This window comes from Cebus imitator, unplaced genomic scaffold (genome assembly GCF_001604975.1).
Source record: "Cebus imitator isolate Cc_AM_T3 unplaced genomic scaffold, Cebus_imitator-1.0 Scaffold61, whole genome shotgun sequence".
NCBI classification, from domain to species: Eukaryota; Metazoa; Chordata; class Mammalia; order Primates; family Cebidae; genus Cebus; species Cebus imitator.
The window spans coordinates 9,197,807-9,219,539 of NW_016107376.1; the positions used below are offsets into that span (position 1 = coordinate 9,197,807).

At 40.2% G+C, this 21,733-nt stretch overlaps 1 protein-coding gene across 2 annotated transcripts in view; it reads left to right on the forward strand.

Moving 5' to 3' along the window:
- TMEM212 (transmembrane protein 212) overlaps nt 1–21,733 on the forward strand; it is a 74,092-nt gene that overhangs the window by 27,549 nt on the left and 24,810 nt on the right. Inside the window, exon 4 of one of the 2 annotated variants that reach the window (XM_017529885.2) lies at nt 1,851–2,110. The exons of the other annotated variant lie outside the window; for it this stretch is intronic. Within the exon in view, the coding sequence (XP_017385374.1) occupies nt 1,851–1,871 (21 nt within the window). The 3' untranslated portion in view covers nt 1,872–2,110. Of the gene's footprint in view, nt 1–1,850; nt 2,111–21,733 lie in introns of those variants that run through there. 2 annotated transcript variants of the gene reach the window in all.

Here is a 21,733-nt window from a genome sequence, read left to right on the forward strand (position 1 = left end):
AGAGATGGGGTTTCACCATGTTGGTCAGGCTGGTCTCGAACTCCTGACCTCGTGATCTGCCCACATCAGCCTCCCAAAGTGCTGGGATTACAGACTCAAACCACCCTGCCTGGCCCAAAGAATTCTTAAAAAGCAAATTGATTTATTGTTAACATTTAAATTGAAATTAAACTAGGCATTGTAAAGCTGTTAATGATGCAATAACTTTTTTTGTAGAAGGTCTTTTCTGTCTCCCAGGGGACTATAGCCATGGTCCCTTGTTTACATATTGTCTATGGCTGCTTCAGCACCACAGTGGGAGAGGTGAACGGATCCACAAAAGTCTTCTAGCCCACAATACCTATTCATTATATAGCCCATGGCAGAAAAGTTTACTGATCTTTCTTCCAGAAAATTGATATGCATCTATGAAGAAAACAGACAAAAAATATGGAGTCTATTTTCAAGCAGAAAGACACAGAATAAACAATAAACATAAACAATTAGTATATCAGAAGAGGGTAAGTGCAGTGTAAAATAAAAAAGAGGCCTTGGTGGGGCATGTTGGCTCACACCTGTAATCCCAGCACTTTGGGAGTCCAGGCGGGAAGATCACGAGGTCAGGAGTTCGAGACCAGCCTGGCCAATATGGTGAAACCCCATCTCTACTAATAAAACAAAAATTAGTCGCGTATGGTGGTGCACACCTGTAGTCTCAGCTACTCAGGAGGCTGAGGCAGGAGAATTGCTTGAACCCAGGAGGCGGAGGTTGCAGTGAGCCAAGATTGTGCCACTGCACTCCAACCTGGGTGACAGAGTAGGATTCTGTCTCAAAAAAAAAAAAAAAAAGAAGAAGAAGAAGAAAAGAAAAGAAACCAGGAAAGTTCGGACTGGGAATGCGGGGGTCAAAAGGGTAGCAGTTTGCAACACTAAATTTCATTTTTATGTCTTCCTAGCCATAGCTTAAATCTTACCTAACCTTGCAGCAGAAGCATTTCAAATCTAAAAATCACTCATGTGTCATAGGGAATGTACTATGGAATCTAATTCTCCAGGAAAGGGTAGACAGAAAAAGTGGATTTGCATTTTCATGTCGAAGAGCAGTGGTGTGTTGGAGAATAATTGTTTTCACCATTCTTTTTGAGACAGGGAGAACCTGGCGTGTGGGGCCACTTCTGAAGCCAGACAGTTTGAGGTTTAATTATCTCTTCTATTACTAATCATCTGAGTAGCCTTGAGCAAATTGATAGTAAACCTCTCTGAGCCTAAGTTTCCCCATTTATAAAATGGAGATAACCCCTACCTCATATGTTGCAAGAATAAAACGGATAAAATTTCCTGTAAGAGCCTGACACAGGGCATACACTTGATAGGTGCTCAAGAAATGTTCCTTCCCCTCACTCCTAATGAAATTTAAATACTTGGCTCCCAATCAAAGATTTTGGATAGTGCCCTTTAACCTTCTGTTAATTTTTGAAAAGCCCCAACCCAATCCAAATCAGGCAAAACTAACAGCAAATGACCAGCAGAGTATTCGACAGAGAGATTCCCCGCTTCCTTAGACAGGCCTGCCCACAGAAGTGATGGCTTTTCCTGAGTGTTTTATGATCACGCCAGATTATTTTATTGCACATATATTTCTTTTTTATGTCTTTCCACCACCCCCTCTCACCACTACCACCAATTTTGTTCTCTGTTGATTTCTCTTAAACCCTTAAGTGGTACCATGATGCAGTTGCGTGAGTCATCCTTCCATCCTTCACTGGGTTCCTGTGACATAAAAAAGGGCTAAATTAAATGTCAGAAGTGGCACTTTATTTTCTTTGATAAACTATAGAAATAAACACTTCTTCATTTGTTTTTCTTCCCAGGGTCAGACGAATGGGCAGTAAATTTGGAGCAGTGTTTGTCTTAAATTTGCCTTATATGTGATCTTTATTTTGAAATATTTACAAAATAATTTTGACCTTTAAACTCTTTTCCACTATGTTCTTATTAAATAAAAATTTTAATTGTTTTATATTTTAGCCTTTTAAAATTAACCTTTTTCTAATTTATATATTATGACATACAAATTGAAATTGTATTCGTTATAGAAATTTTAAAATTTGAAACATAAACTTACAGTGAATGAATGTTGTCTTTAAGTTTCTCTTGTTCCCTGTGTGATGTTTCATTAAACTGTAATTCCATATTACTTAAATTAAGGAAACCTTTTTCTCAGCTTTACTTCATTGTCATTACCAAAGGGACTCAAAATCTCCAAAGCACACTTAAGACACTGAATTGTGCCGTAACGAGAAGGGCCTTCTGCATAGCGAGTGTGACCCTCCCTTCTAGAGGCTCTGGCTCTTGTCTTTGGCACACATGACAGTTTAATAGTTAGAAGGCACCTTCGAGGTCTGTTAGGCCAACTTCTCATCAAACGTCCCAAGATCTATAAGCCCCTTACAATTCAACCATTCCCAAAAGGCAACCCATTCAGCTATTGAGTAGCTTGAATGTCCAGAAACCTGCTTCTTACAGTCTCTCTGCCCTGGTCCTTTAACTGTAGTTCTTTATAGCATAATGCAGTGGTTCTCACTCCAGACGGCAATGATGCACACTGAAGTTGGGGATGCACCGGGGTCCGACAGTAGAAAGAGGGCGGGGCTTTGGAATGAGGAGCGCTTGGCCCAGAAATCCAGATCCTGGCCCTCTGTGATTTTAGGGCGTCCCCTCATTTTTCTCCTGGTCAGATGGAGCTGATGTGGGGCAGCTAATTCACAGGCTTGCTGAAAGAATTCAATGATACCCCATAGGTAAAGCGCATAGCACAAAGTTCAACATACTGTCAGCACTCAAAATTAGCATGAGGTGTTACAGATTCATGCGACAGGTTTATTGGATGCCGTTGAATGCCAGTCTTTGTAGAGCCCATTCATTTGATATTTAATGAGTTAAGAATAAAAGTTTTACATATAAGTCTGGGTGTGGTGGCTCACGCCTGTAATCCCAGCACTTTGAGAGGCGGGGGTGGGCGGATCACCTGAGCATGGGAGTTCAAGACCAGCCTCACCAACATGGAGAAACCCCGTCTCTACTAAAAATACAAAATTAACTGAGCATGGTGGCATGCCTGTAATCCCAGATACTAGGGAGGCTGAGGGAGGAGAATACCTTGAACCTGGAAGGCGGAAGTTGCGGTGGAGCCGAGATTGTGCCATGGCACTCCAGCCTGGGCAACAAGAGCAAAATTCCATCTCAAAAAAAAATTACATGTATCACTCTGGACACGAAACTGGTAAATACCTGCATTTTACAGATGAAAAATCTGATATGCAGAAAGGCTCAGTGACACGTTCAAAGGCACACAGCTGGTCCTGAAATTGCCGGAGCTCTAATTCTTGATCAAATGCCCAGCAGTCACCTTAAATTCCTTCAGAACAGAGTGGGATATACATAAGGAAGCAAATGTAAGTAAACACATAACCAGCGCACCCAATAACGGGGAGGAATGCTCAGATAATATGAGCATGATGCAGTCACTTGAGTCATTGTTCACTGGGTTCCTGTGACATAAACGGAAGTCCTGTTGTTGGTGTCTGGAAGTCCTGGAAGTGCCTCCCAGCCCCTGGGCTTTCAGTCAACACATGTTTATTTGTCACTTTAATGGAGCAATAAAATATCTAGTCCTGGGACTGGAAATACACAAGTAGGGACTTCAAATGTACATTATCTGAGTAACTTTGACATTTTTGTACAGAATTCTGATGATTCCAACCAGAGACAAAACTTTTATGGCACCAAGTGAAGTCGTCCTATACCACGTCTTTTAGGTTAACTGAAATCCCATGTATGACATGGAAAATTATATTCCGATATCACAAAATAATATGGAGGTATTTCTTGCCCTTACAGTCAACAAGAAATGAGGAGTCATTTTGCTACGCCCTTGCCTGGGAGAACGAAGAGGTTATTTCTTGCCTTCATATGCATGCACAGAAGTCTGTTTTCCACACTAGAAGGAATAAGCACCTTTCCTTTAAACAGTTGCCTTCCAGTTTTGTGTGGCTGTTGATATTACAGAACTAGTGGCAAAGGCCAAGGCAGAAAAATGAGCTGGGTTACTCACAACTCTTTGAATGTGGACACATCGGCTTGTGGGAAGGAAACTATTTAAAATGGGGCTTAGGGAAAGGGGGAAAAAAATCCCCTTTCCCCATATGAGATTCTTCCATGGTGTTGTCATGCAATCTTGAAAACCTCCATAGAACAGTAGATCACTCTCATTGGATATATGCAAATTATCTGAGACCCAGTGGTTTCCTGCCAGGAAAAACTTATAATAACAGAGCAAGAATGCAATCTGAGCCCTTGCTTTCTGAAATCCCTGAAAGAACAGACTCATTCTTGACAGGGCAATTTCAGCCCTTGACATTCCAGGAAATAGCTCCATAATGTCATTTGGGCTGGGCTTGTAAGCAGTCCTGAGACGAAGAGACACAAATGCAGTATGTAAGACTTCAAATATCAGTTCACCAACCATTCTTAATTTTCTCATGGAGTTTAACGACAAAAACCACCATCAGAAGAAAAAACAAGCAAGCCATCCTAATTAAATTTAACATTGTCACTACTAATCCAACCCAATATAGGAAGGGGAAGGGTTTCTGCCAAGCAACTACAGACACATCCTGAAACCTATTTCCTTTCCATTTCCTTGGTAGTGGGTCCATGGTATATCCAGGATATGACACCCAAACATGACTGTATTTTGATCATTAATATATATGCATAAGTTAACCCCACCCGGGGGCCTCAAAGGCCTTTAGGAGACGTGCCAGCCTTCACATTTCGATGTGTTTCATTTTCTCTGGTTGCAGTACAGCTGAAAAAGGTTATGAGACTCAGGTTAAAAGTCAGGAAATGGATCAGGGCCCCACACTATGACATCATTTTCTTGCAATGCAACGAAGCCATGACATTTCCTGGAGGAAAAACTATGAGAGGTGACAGGCAGCTTGGTTAGCTCCAGTATTTGCAGCAGAAGGTGTCAAGCCTGCAAGCCTCCAGCCCCAGCCTCCTTCCCTCCTGTTCCTTGGCTGGGGCTTCTCAAAAGTGAAGCGAGAGAGAAAGAGAGCGAGCGAGAGCAACCAGCCCGCTTTTATTTTTTGATAGTCCTGGTATATTTTTAAATGAAGGAGTGCTAAAACTTAGTTATAAAAACTGTGTGATTTTTCATTATGAAAGCAATTAACACTCTATGACAAAAAATATATGTAATATAAGTTCGCAATTTAGAAAATAGTTTCCAGATTTATTTTTTAAAGTGACATATAGGCAGAGCCACCAGGTATGACTGTGCAGGTGGACCAAGGAGAAGAGTGGGGATTAGAATCTGGCTCGCTCTTCAGTTGCTAAACCTGGTGGAGAACTATATCTGCCTTTTTCTGATTCACACCAATGTCACACCACAAGTGATAGGTGGTCTTACAACAGGGCATAGGTTTAAGTGAACAATAAACCAGTCTCCTGCTTTCAATCCTAAGTATCTCTCTGATTGTAGGAATGACATATCTTGGGGGTAGCTCTAGAAGTATAAATTTGAGGAGCTGCCTGATTTTGAGTCCTGGCCAAATGAACCTCCTGGCAGGTCACCCCAGGCACATAGGGAAGCGTTTCAGATTTACAAAAAGGTATTGTTGAGGAGATAACACAGGATGTGTGAAGCACACGGTTTGGAGACAGGAGCCCTGGACTAGGTTTCAGCCTGACCAAGTGCTTTTGTGCAAACTGCACAATCGTAGTGACACTACTGGCCTCCCATATGGTAGACCTTGGACTCCACATGCAGACGGACCTGCCCCAGCCCTTAAAAACCAGCTTAGAGACCTGAGTCGAAGCCAGAAGAGCTTAAGGCTCCAGTCAACATGCTGCGACGCCACATCAAGCCACGCTTGATTCTCCATCTCTGCCTTTATGGCTGGGTTTAGATAGCTGGGCTTCTGCATCACACCTCTGTTCCAGTGTCTGGGTGCCTCGTGGGTGCTGCCTAAAGCTGGGTGTCTGGTCCGCTTAACGCGCCCCTTCTGGGGACTGCACGAATGTTCCATAAACAACAAACTGAAGGGTCCAGGCTTAGGACTCTTTTTTCTTCTACTTGTCCTCCCGCTTGGATTCTCCTGGGAGTTAGCAGAATCCATCAAGCAGGAACTGCAAACATGACAGAAGAAAACAACTCGTTAGACTGTTGTTTCCATTTCAAAACACAATACTAAGACACTTGTACTTCAGTGAATGAGAGCAAGCGGGGGTGAGAAGTTTCTATTGCAAAAAAAAATCAAAAAGTTATGACTTCAGAAATGTAAATTCCTAGTATCCTTGATAGATTTATATATGTAAGCAATGTTTCTAGATATGCCAGGTTTGCCAAGCAGATTGAAGCTCTCTATGGCAGTTGAGTGGCTAGGTGTCAACCCTCGTGGATCAAGAGTGCTTCTATAAATCATTCCACAGTAACTGGATGGACTTACAGCGACAAACGTGCTCTCTCCTAGAGAAATTAGCAAATATCTGAAGGGCTTATACATTTCCCCAGGATTAGTCAAAACACAAGCCTAGTCGTCACACCTTTCCCTCATCATCCTGTGGTTGTTTTCTTAAATGCTGTGCGTCTTCATAAATGAGTCACTCTTTCCAAGATCTGTCAAAAGTATCAGTAGTTATAAGGCTGGGAAGCATACCAACCCTAGAAAGAAGTACAGAACTTTCAGTTACAGGCAAGAATGTAAAATGTCCAGAATTGCTAGCGTTTTATTACTTTGCCAAATTTGCATTCTTACACCATTGAATCATTCCTTTTTAAGGATTCATTCTTTCCTATAGTTAAACCTAGGAGGGAGAAAAAGGTATTTATTTTACATGATATATTTGTATAGTTACAAAATCTGGAGCCTGCATTTTTTACCATTTGAATAATGCTTCTGCTTGCCTATACACGTTGGAAGTGCTGTTTAACCTAAATACACAGATCAGACTTAGTTTAAGGGTCTACCCTTTCACCTTGCTCTAGGCAAGGAGAAAGATCAAAACTTTCTGTATTTTTAAGGATGACCCCGTCTTTGTTTTGAACACTTCTCACATCTCCTGTTTGTAGAAGCTCCTACAAAGACTGCATTGTTTTTCTATTCTATAAATCCTCTTCTTAAAAATAAGAGCTGCATTGCCCATCTGGCATCCTAGAAGAAAAAATTTACCTATGAGGGTAGAGTCTTCAACTTATCAAGATTTTTTTAAATACAGCATTAAAAAGAATACATATTTTCAATACAAAAAGTCAGAATTGGTAGGCGAAGAAAGATATTCAGAATTGATATGTTATAATGATAAAACTGATTTAGAAAAATGCAAAACTTATGTTATCGATTCTGCCTTAAAATACCCAAGTGACCAAAATATTTGACAGATTTTATTTTTACTTTAAAGTGACTCTAATTTACGTATTTATTAATTCATTCAGTGTTTTTCAGGTTGAAATAGAATATAAGATAATTCTAATTTCACTGAGTTCATTAATCTGTTAAGAATTAAGAATATGCATGCCGGGCTCAGTGGCTCACACCTGTAATCCCAGCACTTTGAGAGGCCGAAGCGCATGGATCACGTGAAGTCAGGAGTTCGAGACCAGCTTGGCCAACATGATGAAACCCTATGTCTACTAAAAATACAAAAATCAGCTGGGCATGGTGGCAGGCTCCTATAATCCCAGCTACTTGGAAGGCTGAGGCAGGAGAATCGCTTGAACCAGGAGGCGGAGGTTGCAGTGAGCCGAGATTGTGCCACTGCACTCCAGCCTGGGCAACAAGAGCAAAACTCCGTCTCAAAAGAAAAGGAAGAAAAATAAAGAACATGCAGGATGCTCGCCCGAGGTCAACATCCAATGAATTGGGAAATGCAATCTCCCGGTACACAAAATAAAGACAACATAAAAGGGAACATCACAAAGAACTTCGAACAGGTTAAATACCAGGATAAGGACTGAAAAGCAAATCATTTTACTTTTTAGGGTTTCTGTTTTCTCACCCAGAAAACAAAGGAGCCAATTAATTGAATGTACAAATTTCTGGGCTAAAAGACATATGTGCCAGTGTTTCAAGTGAATTTAACGTGTACGAACCTTCACATGCTTTTTTGGCAAATTACATCAGGAAAACATGCTCAAAGTTGAATTATGACTTCAGATAGGGAGATGGACACTATCACAGACATAGTGAAAAACAGGAGGAAAAATATGGAGCTTGGCCATAAACAGGAGGGAATGCCTGCGTGGAATGCAGAGAGCTGCAAATCGAGATCTGGCTGAGTGCACTGCAAAGCTCAGGTCAATCAATCAACAAGGACTTTATTCTACTCAGGTTGCTTTATTTGTTAAGAGATTCTTAAGGGGGTGCCTGAGATAACATAGCCAAGGAATATAAACTGGGCTAAGTATAACAGATTGCAAAATATCCTAGCATCTAGCTTTGTAAGACTGGCAGAGGAAGGACATCTATAACTAGAGAGTCCTTAGGAAATATTTTAAGAACGCTCTGGGGTTCCACTTAAACAATGGGTCTTGGCTGAGATTTGGAAACAGCAGTTGCAGGCGGCAGGGGAATGGTAACCAAAATGGAATTATTCCCTTTGAACAACGAACATTTGAAAAAGGGAGTACAAACTGTTGCAAAGAAGCGCTTTGGCTGTACACCAAGGAAGAATCTTCACACGTTCTCAAAATATAAACAACACTGTGGTAGAGTGAGAAGATTTTCCATAAGACGCATTTCACCCAGAGACAGAAAAGTGGGGAAAACATGATGCTGTGGACTGCTGTGTCTCTTACACAAATGAGATCTTGGACAAGTCCAGTGCATTGCCCTTTTTCCTTTGCCTGCCAGGAAGCTGGAAACAGAATTTAGATTTAATTCTAGGACACACACTAAAAGGTCTAACCTTGTCTTTTACGTTTAAATTGCTGCTTTGTCTTCTGCTCTTATCTTAAAAATGTTGCTATATTTGTATCTGTCATTATATGCCACCTCATTCATTCATCTAGCTCAAAGATATTTATTGAGCACTTACTTTGTATGAGACACATCAAGTTCTTTTAGAAGACACAGAATGTGGCTCTGAACTGGCAGGCAGGAGACCTGAGCTTTAATTTCAATTCTGTTTCTGACTTGTGCTGTGTTTCGGTCTTAGGGCTTGATGTTTATATTCAGAATATAGTTCAGGCATTTTTCCAGCTGAACAAAGGCTTGGGGGCATATGGCTGGTTTTCCTAATAACTCACCCCATCTTCCTCTCTTTTGAGAATGGATTTTCCCCCCAAAGGTCTTTGATCCTACAGCTGCAGACATTCTGGCACCAGGGAGACTTAAAGGTCAAGGACTGAAGACACACAGAGGTCGATGAAATCAGGGGACATCGTAGTAGCCGCTGAGAACCTGTGGGGGAGAGCACTACGGCTTCCAAGATGGATGAATGATGTCATTGGTGGTATAAATAAGTGTGCACTTGCTAAGCTCTGACAGGAATCTAACAGGTGTGCTCTCGAGCAGTGCTGTTGAGAAGAGACCCTCCAAAGAAAAACAGCCAGAAAACTGCTTCCTTCCACCTGTGAGGTCTTCTTTTTCATTGCAGACTCCCAAAGACTGAGCAGCATGGGATAAAAAGGCAAGTGTGTAAACTCCTGCCTATTTGCTCATCTGTGGAATAAGGGAGTTGGACCCGCTACTGTAATCTTCTAGTCCGTCTGACTCGAATTGTCCCTGGTTTTAGGGCTCTCAGTTCTCTTTCCGGCCTTCTCGCTCCACCACTCCACCCAGAGGGTTGCCCTTACCACACTCTTCAAATACAATAAAAAACAGTCTGCAAATAAAGACAGTGAAAATACTTGTATAATGGCAATACTGAAAGACAAGATTAAGACCTACTTACGTATTATTGAGTCACATCAAAGACTTGCTGGATGGCTGGATGTGGTTATTACTTTTCAAAATGCATCACTTCCTTCAGAGTAGATCCAAATCCACAATAAACTATGTTTACCCAATTCTACTATGTATGCATATATGAACCCGAATTCCCATATTGCTTAGCACAGTGACGTGTATCTAATAAATGTGAAAGTATCTGAGTAACTTTTGAATCTAAGAAATAGCTGACAAGTGTTTTTATTTTACATCAGTCATTTATACGTAAAACAAATATCTAGGAAAACAAAGGCACAAATACAGAGAAGGCACAATTCCTGCCCTAAAGAGTATTAATTTAGTGGAAGTGCTTAAAAATGTAACCAGCATTGTGTACAAAACATCCAGTAGTTCCATGGTATTTAAAATATGCACATATTAAATGCTACAAGCTTATTTTCAGTGAATATTAATATTGGATACCACCTACAATGTTAAGTGCTGAGTATGCAAAAAGGTAGCAAACATCTCTGAATTTGATATCCCTATAATCTTCAAAATGATATACAGTTGTGCCTCAGTAAGGGGGCAGGATTTGGACCTCACATATACCAAAATCTGAAGATGCTCAAGTTCCTTATATAAAAGCATTTATGGAAAAGTTGTATTTGCATATAACCTAGGTACATCCTCCTGTATACTTTAAATCATTTCTAGATTACTTACAGTACTTAATACAATGTAAATGCTACGTAAATAATTGTTATACTGTATTGTTTGTGTCATTTTTACTTGTATTTTTTATTTGCTTTAAAAACTGTTTTGATCTGTGGTTGACTGAATCCATAAATGTGGAACACCTGGATAGGGAGGGCCAACAACAGATGATTCATTCATTCCTTCCCTCTCCAAACAAGTACTGAGTGCTTAGTATATGCAAAACACTATGACAGGTGCCTTGCAGGACTGAGGCACTGTTCCTGTCTTCAAGGATTTTAAATTTAGTGGGAGTGGAGAAACCGCTAGCAAAGCAGAATTGAAAAGATGTATCAGTCAACAGCTACAGAGAACACTCCTAGGATAGAGTAATTATGCCCTGGAATTAGGAAAGCCTTCACAATGGCGTGGCACTTGATCAAGACCTGCAAAGATCATAGCATTTTAATGGTGGAGACAAAGAGGAAACACACCTCAGAAAGAGAGGTCAGTGAGAATAAAAGCGCAGAAGCATGAAAATCAATGCATGCTCTGGGAACAGCAAGCAGGCTGGTGTAGCCAAAATGGACGGGGGAAATGAGGCCATGAAGTTAGGATGCAGCCAGCACAGGAGGGGCTTCCAGTGCCATGCTAAACTGACTGATCTTATTCAGATAACAGTAGGGAGCTAGTGGAGCCTCAAGAAGGCAAGAACAAATCAGAGGCTGCATATTCAATAGCAAATATCAATACCTTCTGAAATCAGTGACTGCTAAGACACAATCAAGTAGGGTGCAAAAAATGGCTTCTTCTAAATCAGGAGACCAAGATTGAGAGGCAGTAAGAGGAAGCCTTGTGTGTGGATGGACTGACACTCTTCACCTACCAGGCTCCAATCCATTCTTTATCTTTCAAAGTGGACATTTATTCCACAGGGAAGCCTCCCCTTCACCTCAGTTGAGGCAGGTCTCTCTGCTCTGTACCCAGGGATCCCTGTACTTTTCCTTTGTGGCTGGTAGTAGACTTTATAATTGTCTATTTACCTGTGTTTGATTAATATATGTGTCATGCATTGGACTATAAAGTATGCGCAAGCAGAGATTATGTTTCTGCTTTGCCAGCCAATTTTTTGGAAGGCTGCCCACTATGCCTGACCCAGAGTATGCAGTAAAATATTTGATAAATGAATGAATGAATAAATAAAATATAGCCATGGAGCACAATGATGAGGGATAATACCTGGAACCTTATAAGTAGGTGTGGTAGTTTTAAAATATGAATGTAAAATTATTTGATGTTGTTCTCATCAAAACCTGGAATCAATATTCTTTGCCCTTAAATCTGGGCAGCCTTACAATGAACAGAAAGCAGCAAAATGGGGTGTGACTTCTTATGCCGCTATATTGGAACCACGTGGTTCTTTTGGAATGCTTGCTCTGGGAGAAGCCAGCTACGATGTAACAGGTCTGACCACACTAAAACCTCCAAGTCAGAGAGGCCACCATGCTAGAGAAGCCATGTACAGGCACTCCAGTTGACAGACGGAGCTCATCTCTGCCAAGAGATGTGAGTGCAGTTGTCTTAAACTCTTTGGACCGACTCCTCTGACAGCTGACATGACATCAGCAATTGTCCCAAGAAGCAAAAAATTGCCCAGCTGAGCCCTGCCTGAATATCAGACCCATAGAATGCATTTGTATGATAAAATGTTGTTTTATGCCAGTAAATTTGAGATAATTTGTTGCATAGCAATAGTAGCTAAACTATCAGCCAAAGTCTCAATAGAATCCTCCCCGATCAACTGTAACAGATGAGGAAATTGAGATCCAGAGAGATTAGCTAATTTGTCCAAGGTTCTAATTTGGCAACAGTAATGCAAAATTTGGGAACCAGTCTTCTGACCCCTGGCCATTGCCTTTTTCTCTCTAATACATGATAATTCATTAAGAAATTTTCTTATAATTATACACAGAGTCTAAAGACCATCTCTTTATCATGTCATATTTGTATCCCCATTGATAATTTTATTCCCATTGATAATTAAATAAATCTGTCAAACTCCTTTACATATAAACAAAAAGTGAACTGTGGCCTTAGTTATGTGGAGTTTACAAACGCTGTAGATAATTTGGACATTTGAATGTAACTACCTCCCAATTAGAGGAAGAAGCACCCTCAAGTGTACAAAACACAGTAATATTTCTTCTTAAATTTATGCCATTCTAATCCTTAACTTCCTACATTTTGAAGGCTGTCAGTTCCAAATTCACTAAAAAGAACTTTTCTACTGAAGGAAAAATGCTGTCTCGATTAATATCAACCTTTTCCCCTTCAAAACACGTGCTTGCTAGTGATTTATTATGGACAAGCTTCTTCCTGCTCCTTTTGAAAGTTAATTTTTTTTTTTTTTAATCCTGCAAATAGAGGACGAATTCCTCATCTCTTGCCCCAGGCCAATTTAGTTAAGGCTAATCTTCAGGAGAGAGTTTGGGTATTTACAACTCACACATTGAAGCAGCTTATAACACAAAAGAGAAAAGGATCTTGCTGCTGTGTTTGATGTCCACTGGGAGCTAATCCAAAAACAAATGAGGAAGACCAGCCCATGCGGTGTGTATGGGTAAAGATCCTTTTAGATCTTGGAACCTCGCAATTATACCTTAAAGATGGAAATTTTTTCCTTTAAAAAGATCAAAGATTTGATCCTTTCGTTTGTGGCAATGCCATTATTTTTTAAAGACTGAGGAAAACAACAGCTAAATAATCTGAGGCACTTGTGCTGCATCACTGTATCTCAAAGAAAAACGTGTACACTGATGATTCAAAAGTTAATGTTTACCTTATTGTAACATTTTTCCTATTCATATAGTGAAACAGTTAATTATTTAAGGAAAGGCAAATGTTCAATTCAATTCTATTCTGAATTTCCTTCTCATCATTTCGACTTCACAGATTTCAACAAATGTTAGTTTTTTTTTTTTTTTTGAGACGGAGTTTCACTCTTGTTACCCAGGCTGGAGTGCAATGGCGCAACCTTGGCTCACCTCCTTGGTTCAAGCAATTCTCCTGCCTCAGCCTCCTGAGTAGCTGAAATTACAGGTGTGCGCCACCACGTCCAGCTAATTTTTGTATTTTTAGTAGAGACGGGGTTTCACCATGTTGACCAGGATGGTCTCGATCTCTTGACTTCATGATCCACCCGCCTTGGCCTCCCAAAGTGCTGGGATAAGCCACCGCGCCTGGCTCAAATGTTAGTTCTTTAAAATCGCACCTGTGATATAAAAAGATGCATACATGGCTTTAAGTGATGTTATGTATTAGGACTCTTAGTTGCAAATGATGGAATACTAAACTCCAACTAGTTTTAATAGAAGGGTTTGACTAGCTCACATAACGGAAAAGTACACACTGAGATTTTGTTTCGAGCTCAGCTAGAGGCAGAGACGTATGTTTTTCTCTCCAGACTCTGCCTCACTCGGCTGTTTTCCTCTGTGTTGGCCCCTTTCTCAGGCTGATTCGATGCACGTAAGGAAAGAAGACCTCTGGCAGGTCTCATCTTATATTCTGGCAGCTTCCAAAGCCAGCCGCATTCTGGATCAGAAACAGTTCCGGGGCTGATTCTGTTTGGTCCACGTTGAGTCTCATGCCCACCCTTGTGGAATTCCCTTCGGTACTAATGATGTGTTTTAGAACCTACCAAAGTAGTAGTTAGATTTTAACGTAATTTATTATAACGAAAACTCTTGCTCTAAAAGAAGTGTGCAAGATGGCATGCCAAGTTACACAGCTCAACTTTCCAGAAACTCTGCTTTTCTCTTAAGCTATTTTCCCATACATGGCTTACCTTCTTTTCAATCCCAAATTTACCAAAAGTGTAATCTATATTTACTTATTCCCCTTTCTTGCTGTAAGCCTCCTGCCTTCTAAGTTTACTTCTCTATAAAATGGCTTTCGCAAAGATCACCTGTCACCTCTCACAGGCAATTCACTTTTATTTTTTTTTTAAACGGAGTCTTGATCTGTCGCCCAGGCTGGAGTGCAGTGGTGTGATCTTGGCTCACTGCAACCTCCGTCTCCTGGGTTCAAGCAATTCTCCCGCCTCAACCTCTCAAGTAGCTGGGATTACAGGCACCCCACCAAGACGCCCAGCTAGTTTTTGTATTTTTAGTAGAGACAGGGTTTCACCATATTGGCCAGACTGGTCTCGAACTCCTGACCTTGTGATCTGCCTGCCTCGGCCTCCCAGAGTGCTGGGATTACAGGCGTGAGCCACCGCACCCGGCCCACTGTCATCTTTTTGGTGCTTCTCTTACGTGTCCTCTTGGCAGCATTTGCCACTGTAAACCACTCCTTTTTATTTTCTTGAATCTCTCCCCCTGAAGCTCGAGCCCTTTTCCTGTGTCACACAGCCTTCTTTGTTTTCTTGACTAGCTTTTACATGATGAGCACGGTCCCCAAATGTAGGTGTTCGCCAAAGTTCCATCTTCAGCTTTCTTTTCTTCGCCCTTTGTAGCCTCTCATGGGGCAACCTCATCCAGTTCCACGGCTTCCATAGTCACCTATTGGATGTTGATTTTAGCGTCTCGGAGTCCAGTTTTGTTTTTGTTCTTAGGTGTTATACAATAGTTTTTTAATCTCTGTTCCTCTCCTCCATCACCTTCAACTCAGCATTGTCAGAAGGAAACATTAATTTTCCCCAGCTGGTTCTTTGTGCCCTACAACATGTCACTGTCATTCTTCCAGTCAACCCAGACAGAAGAAAATGGAATAATTATCACTGTTTATTCTCATCTCATATCCACTTGGACCTCCAGAGGTGCCAGCCTGCAGTCTGCATCCCCACTGCCACCATCGTTTAGACCTTCATTCGCTCTCCTCTCTTATGATAGAATTCCAATTTCTTATTTACTATATCTAAATCACCTTACTGAAAACACTTTTTAATACTCTAAAAGTTATTTCTGTCATCCCGTGTTATAAATTCAAACTACTTAACGTCCAAGGCTTTCTAAGCTCATTTCCACGTGTCCATCTTCAGCACTCTGGTCGGGCCACACCGGGCACCCTTCACAGCTCTGCTCATGTTAATCCTTCCATCTCAACAGTGCTATTTTCCTCACCTGCCAATGCCCTGCTCAACCTTTAACGTCCGCCTAGGGTAGACACCAGTGTTGTTCATTGTATTTTCGGTGCTCCTCCTTCTATTTTATATTTGATTTTTATATTTTTGTGTTAGAATCATTTTTCCACCATGGCGCTCCTCCTTCTAACCATGTGGTAGATCACGTGCTTCTTCCCTTGTATCCAGCAGAGTTACGTGGCTTGTTTTGGTGAACAAATGTAAGTGTAACTGACACACGTCACTTCTGGGCAGAAGCTTTAAGATCGTGTATGAAACTGGCTATTCATTTTTCTTTGCCAAAATGTCAGCAATACTCCCAATAATAGTTTCTCTGACAGTCGAAAGACGATAAGGACCAGAGCCCCCACCCAAACCGTCTTGGACATGTAGCATGAGCAAGAAATGAACGCTGGTTGTGTTTGTGTAACAAAAAGTCTGGCGGACACACTGGCTAATGCCTGCAATGCCGACACTTTGGGAGGCTGAGGTTAGCAGATTACTTTAACCCAAGAGTTCGAGACCAGCCTGGGCAATATGGCAAAACTGTGTCTGCGAAAAATACAAAAATTAGCTGGGCGTGGTGGCCTGCGCCTATGGTCCCAGGTACTTGGGAGGTCGAGGCAGGAGGATCACTTCAGCCCAGGAGGTTGAGGCTGCAGTGAACCATGATTGTGTCACTGTACTTTGGCCTGGGAGACAGAGGGAGACCCTGTCTCAAAATAAAATGTAATAAAATTAAAATAAAATTAATTAATTACGATTAAAAAGTCTGATTCTGGCCAGGCTCGGTGGCTCATGCCTGTAATCCCAGCATTTTGAGAGGCTGAGGTGGGCAGATCACCTGACATTGGGACTTTGAGATCAGCCTGACCAACATGGAGAAACCCCGTCTCTACTAAAAATATAAAGAATTAGCTGGGCCTGGTGGCACATACCTGTAATCCCAGCTACTTGGGAGGCTGAGGCAGAAGAATGGCTTGAACCGAGGAGGCGGAGGTTGCAGTGAGCCGAGATCACGCCATTGCACTCCAGACTGGGCAACAAGAGTGANAATATGAAAATTAGCAGGGCGTGGTGGTGCATGCCTGTAATCCCAGTTACTCAGGAGGCTGAGGCAGGAGAATGGCTTGAACCGAGGAGGCGGAGGTTGCAGTGAGCCGAGATCACGCCATTGCACTCCAGACTGGGCAACAAGAGTGAGACTCTGTCTCAAAAAAAAAAAAAAAAAAAAATTCTGATTCCATTTTTTGATGTTGGACTGTGGATATTTTTTCAACCATGCCCTTCCTTCTTCCCTTCTGCCACACATCTGACCAAATTGATTATAACACCTTGGTCCTCCCTTCTTTGATCACGGTAGGTGGCTGAAGCCCTGCAAACACCTTTCTGCGAGAAGGAACACTCACCCTGGCCCCGCGCCAGCCGCCATAGGCCAGTTTCATTTTCTTGCTTTCTCCAATGCCTTTTCAGACCTGCATGGGAGCCTAACATATTCTCCCCAGAAAGTCTCACTATGCAAGAAACCTTTTCATACCTTCTTGGAATGCGTGTGGTGTCATTAATCCTGATACTGGAATCAAAGTTTGGGTGTGAGGTCTGCCTTACTTCTGAGAAATAGCCGCAATCATTTGTAATTTGGAAATATTTGTTACTATCGGAGCCATAATGGCTGCGGTACTGAAAAAGTTTGATATCTTCATCTGTGTATTTATTACATTGGTGTTATTCAGTGTGTGAAAACTGATTGATCTTTACACTTATAATTTGTGCTTTGTTGTGTGAAATAAGTGTCCCCCTTACCTGTGGTTTTGCTTTTCATGGTTTCAGTTATCCACAGTACAGTACAATACGAAATTCTGAGGAAGGAAACAAGAGATCATGTTCACATAACTTTTACTACAGTGCATGGTTATAATTAGTCATTTTTTGTTAATCTCTTACTGTGCCTAATTTACAAATGAAACTTTATCATAGGTATGCACGCATGAAAAAACATGGTCTATACAGGGTTTCGTGCTGTCTGCGGTTTCAGGCACCCCCTGGGGTCTAGATTAATTTAAAAAATTTATTGTTACTACTTTTTCATACTCCCAACTTTGTCTTCTTTATCACTCTCTGAACATATTTATTGAAATGCGAGTCGTGTGTGAGTATGTATGTACATAACGGAATGAAGTTAGTGACACAAGAACAAAACAGACACAATTACATCATTCTTGAGGTTCCTAAACCACTGACTGTAAGGTGGCAGCCACCACGAAAAGCCTGTCACGGTTTTTTGAAGTAACTTTACTGTTAGAGTTTGGGAGACACCATTATGCATCCTTAATGCGACTCCTAAAGACCAGCAGGCTGAGATCTCCTCCCTAACCAAAAATTTCAAAATTTTGAGGAAATAATTTTTGTTCACCAAAATAAGGAACGTCTGTCCTTGGTCTTTTCAGCCCACTACCATACATATATTACATTGTATAAATTAACTTTTGTTTAAATGAAATTGTATTCCATGTTATTTTGTGGACCATTTTTTTTATATGTTTAGGTAATGAGTTTCAGGATCTACATAGAGCAAGTGTTCAACAAATAGTGGATCACAGACCACCAGCTATGGGAGAATGTTCTACCTTCTGACATGCTAACTCACAAAAAGCAGCTAGATGTTAGCTAGAAGAGCCAAGGGCCTGGCTTTGGATAAAACTTCCCAAGTTCCGATTCCACTTCTGTTTCCTATGGGTGATGTGACCTTGTGCAAATCCCCTTAGGGTCCTAAGCTTCAGTCACATTCTTCTGCTCACACAGGATAACAATACCCTAATGTTATCACAGGCTTTTTAGTAATGTGATCATAGGGATCCTGTGTAGAGCACTACATGTAAAGTAATTGTCTCACTGCCTTTCACAAATAGCACCTAACAAAAGTCATCAATGGTTATTTCCTGCCATTAATGCAGCAGCACAACTAACCTTTTTTCTAAAGATCTTCCATAAAAAGAATTTTTAAAAAAACTTACACAAAAAGGTGAAAGTGCTGGTTTTTATCCGGTTTTTCTTGATACACACATACTCAAATGCTCCACCATGAGTTCTCAAGGTTCTTCCTCATAGCCCAAAGGCACACTTTGCTTTTGGTTTTTAATTAGAAGTTTTTTTTTTTTTTAATTTTGGGGGGTACACAGTGGGTGTATATATTTATGGGTAACATGAGCTATTTTGATACAGGTATGCAATGTATAATAGTCACATCAGAGTAAATGGGATATCCATCACCTCAAGCATTTACCCTTTGTGTTTCAAACAAGCTGATTATGTTCTTTTAGTTATTAAAAAAAAAACTACAATTAAACTTTTCTTACTATAGTCATCCTGTTGTGCTAGCAAATAATAGATCTTATTTATTTTTTCCAACTATATATTGTACCCATTAGCCATCCTCAACAACCAACCCCTCCACTACCATTCACAATTGAACTTCCCATGAGCTCAATTGTTTTCATTTTTAGATCCCACAAATAAGTGAGAATATGTGCAGTTTGCCTTTCTGTGCCTGACTTATTTCACTTAACATAATGACTTACAGTTCCAACCATGTTGTTGAAGATGACAGGATCTCATTCTTTTTTATGACTGCATAGTATTCCATTGTATGTATGCACCATATTTTCTTTATTCATTGGTAGACACTTACGTTGCTTCCCAATCTTGGCTATTGTGAACAGTGCTGCAAAACACAAGGAGTACAGATATCTCTTTGATACATTTATTTCCTTTCTTTTGGGTATATACTTAGGAGTGGGATTGCTGGATCACAAAGCTCAATTTTTAGCTTTTGAGGAAGCTCCAACTGTTCTTCATAGTGGCTGTACTAATTTACATCCCCACCAACAGTGTACAAGGGTTCCTTTTTCTCCACATCCTTGCCAGCATTTGCTATTGCGCATCTTTGGATAGAAGCCCTTTTAATTGGTGGGAGATGATAGCTCATTGAAGTTTTGATTTGCATTTCTCTGATGATCGGTGATGTTGAGCACCTCTTCCTATACGTATTTGTTTGCCATTTGTACAGCTTCTTTTGAGAAGTGTCAATGGAGATCTTTTGCCTATTTTTTAATCAGATTATTATATTTTTTCCTATAGAGTTGTTTGAGCTCCTTATATATTCTGTTTATTAATTTCTTGTCTGATGGGTGGTTTACAAATTTTTTCCCCCATTCTGTGGGTTGTCTATTTACTTTATTGATTGGTTCCCTGGCTGTGCAGAAGCTTTTTAACTTGATGTGATCCCATTTGTCCATGTTTGCTTTGGTTGCCTGTGTTTATAGGGTATTTCTCTAGAAATCTTTGCCCACTCCTATGTCCTAAAGAGTTCTGCCAGTGTTTTCTTTTAGTAGTTTTATAGTTTAAGGTCTTAGATTTGTCTTCAATTCATCTTGATTTGATTTTTACATATGGCAAGGGATAGGTGTCTAGTTTCATTCTGCATATGAATATCCAGGTTTCCCAGCATCATTTATTGAAGAGATTGTCCTTTCCCCAGCCTATGTTCTTGGCACCTTTGTCAAATATGAGTTTATTGCAGATGTATGGGTTTATTCCCGGTTCTCTATTCTGTTCCACTGGTCTATGTATCTTTTTTTATGCCAGTACTATGATGTTTTGGTTACTATAGTTCTGTGGTGTAATTTCAAGTCAGGTGATGTGATTCCTCCAGGTTTCTTCTTTTTTGCTTAGGATATCGTTGGCTATTCTTGGTTTTTCATGGTTCCATATAAATTTTATGATTTTTTTTACTTCTGTGAAGAATGTCATTGGCATTTTTATAGAGATCACATTGAATCTATAGAGTACTTAGAGTACCATCAATATTTTAACAATATTGATTCTTCCAATCCATGAACATGAAATTTCTTTCCAATTTTTGGTGTCCTCTTCAATTTCTTGCTTCAGTGTTTTACAGTTTTCCTTGTAGAGATCTTTCAATTGTTTGTTTAGGTTAATGACTAGGCATTTAATTTTATTCATAGATACGGGATTATGTTCTTCACTTCTTTGGTTAATTCTTCGATATTTTATTTGTAGCTACTGTAAATGAAGTAACTTTTTTGATTTCTTTTTCAGATTGTCTGCTGTTAGCTTATGAAAAAGCTTATCACTAGCTTATAAAAATGCTGCTGATTCCTGTGTGTCGATTTTGTATCCTTTAATATTTCTGAATTTATCAATTCTAATTGTTTTTTGATGGAGTCGCTATATGTTTCCAAATATAAGATTATATCATCTGCAAATAAAGATAATTTGACTTCTTTTTCAGTTTGGAAACCCTCGATTTATTTTTCTTGTCTAATTGTTCTAGCGAGGACTTCCGCACTGCGTTGAATAACAGTGGGGAAAGTAGGCATCCTGTGTTCCGGATCTTAGAGGAAAGGTTGTCAGTTCTTCCCCCTTCAGTATGATACTAGCTATGAGGCCTCGTATGTGACTTTTATTATGTTGGCGTATGTTCCTTCTATATCCAGTTTTTTTTAAGGCTTTCATAATAAAGAGATGTTGAATTTTATCACATGCTTTTTCAGCATCCATTGAAATGATCATATGGTTTTTTCCTTCATCTGAGATATGATGTAATACATTGATTGATTTGTGTATGATGAAACATCTTTGCATCCAAGTGAGAAAAATCCCACTTGATTATAATAAATGATCTTTTTGATGTGTTGCTAAGTTCAATTTGCTACAGTTTGCTAGTATTTTACTGAGGATCTTTACACCAATATTCATCAGAGATATTAGCCTGCAATTTCCTTTTGTGATGTGTCACCTTCTGGTTTTTGTATAACAGTAATACTGGCCTCATAGAATGAGTTTGGAAGTATCCCTCCTCTGCTTTTCAGAATCTTTTGAGTAGGATTGGTATTATTTCTTTAAATATTTGGTAGAATTCAGCAGTGAAGACATTGCAGCCCAGGCTTTTCTTTGCTGGAAAAGTTTTCTTTTCTTTTTTTTT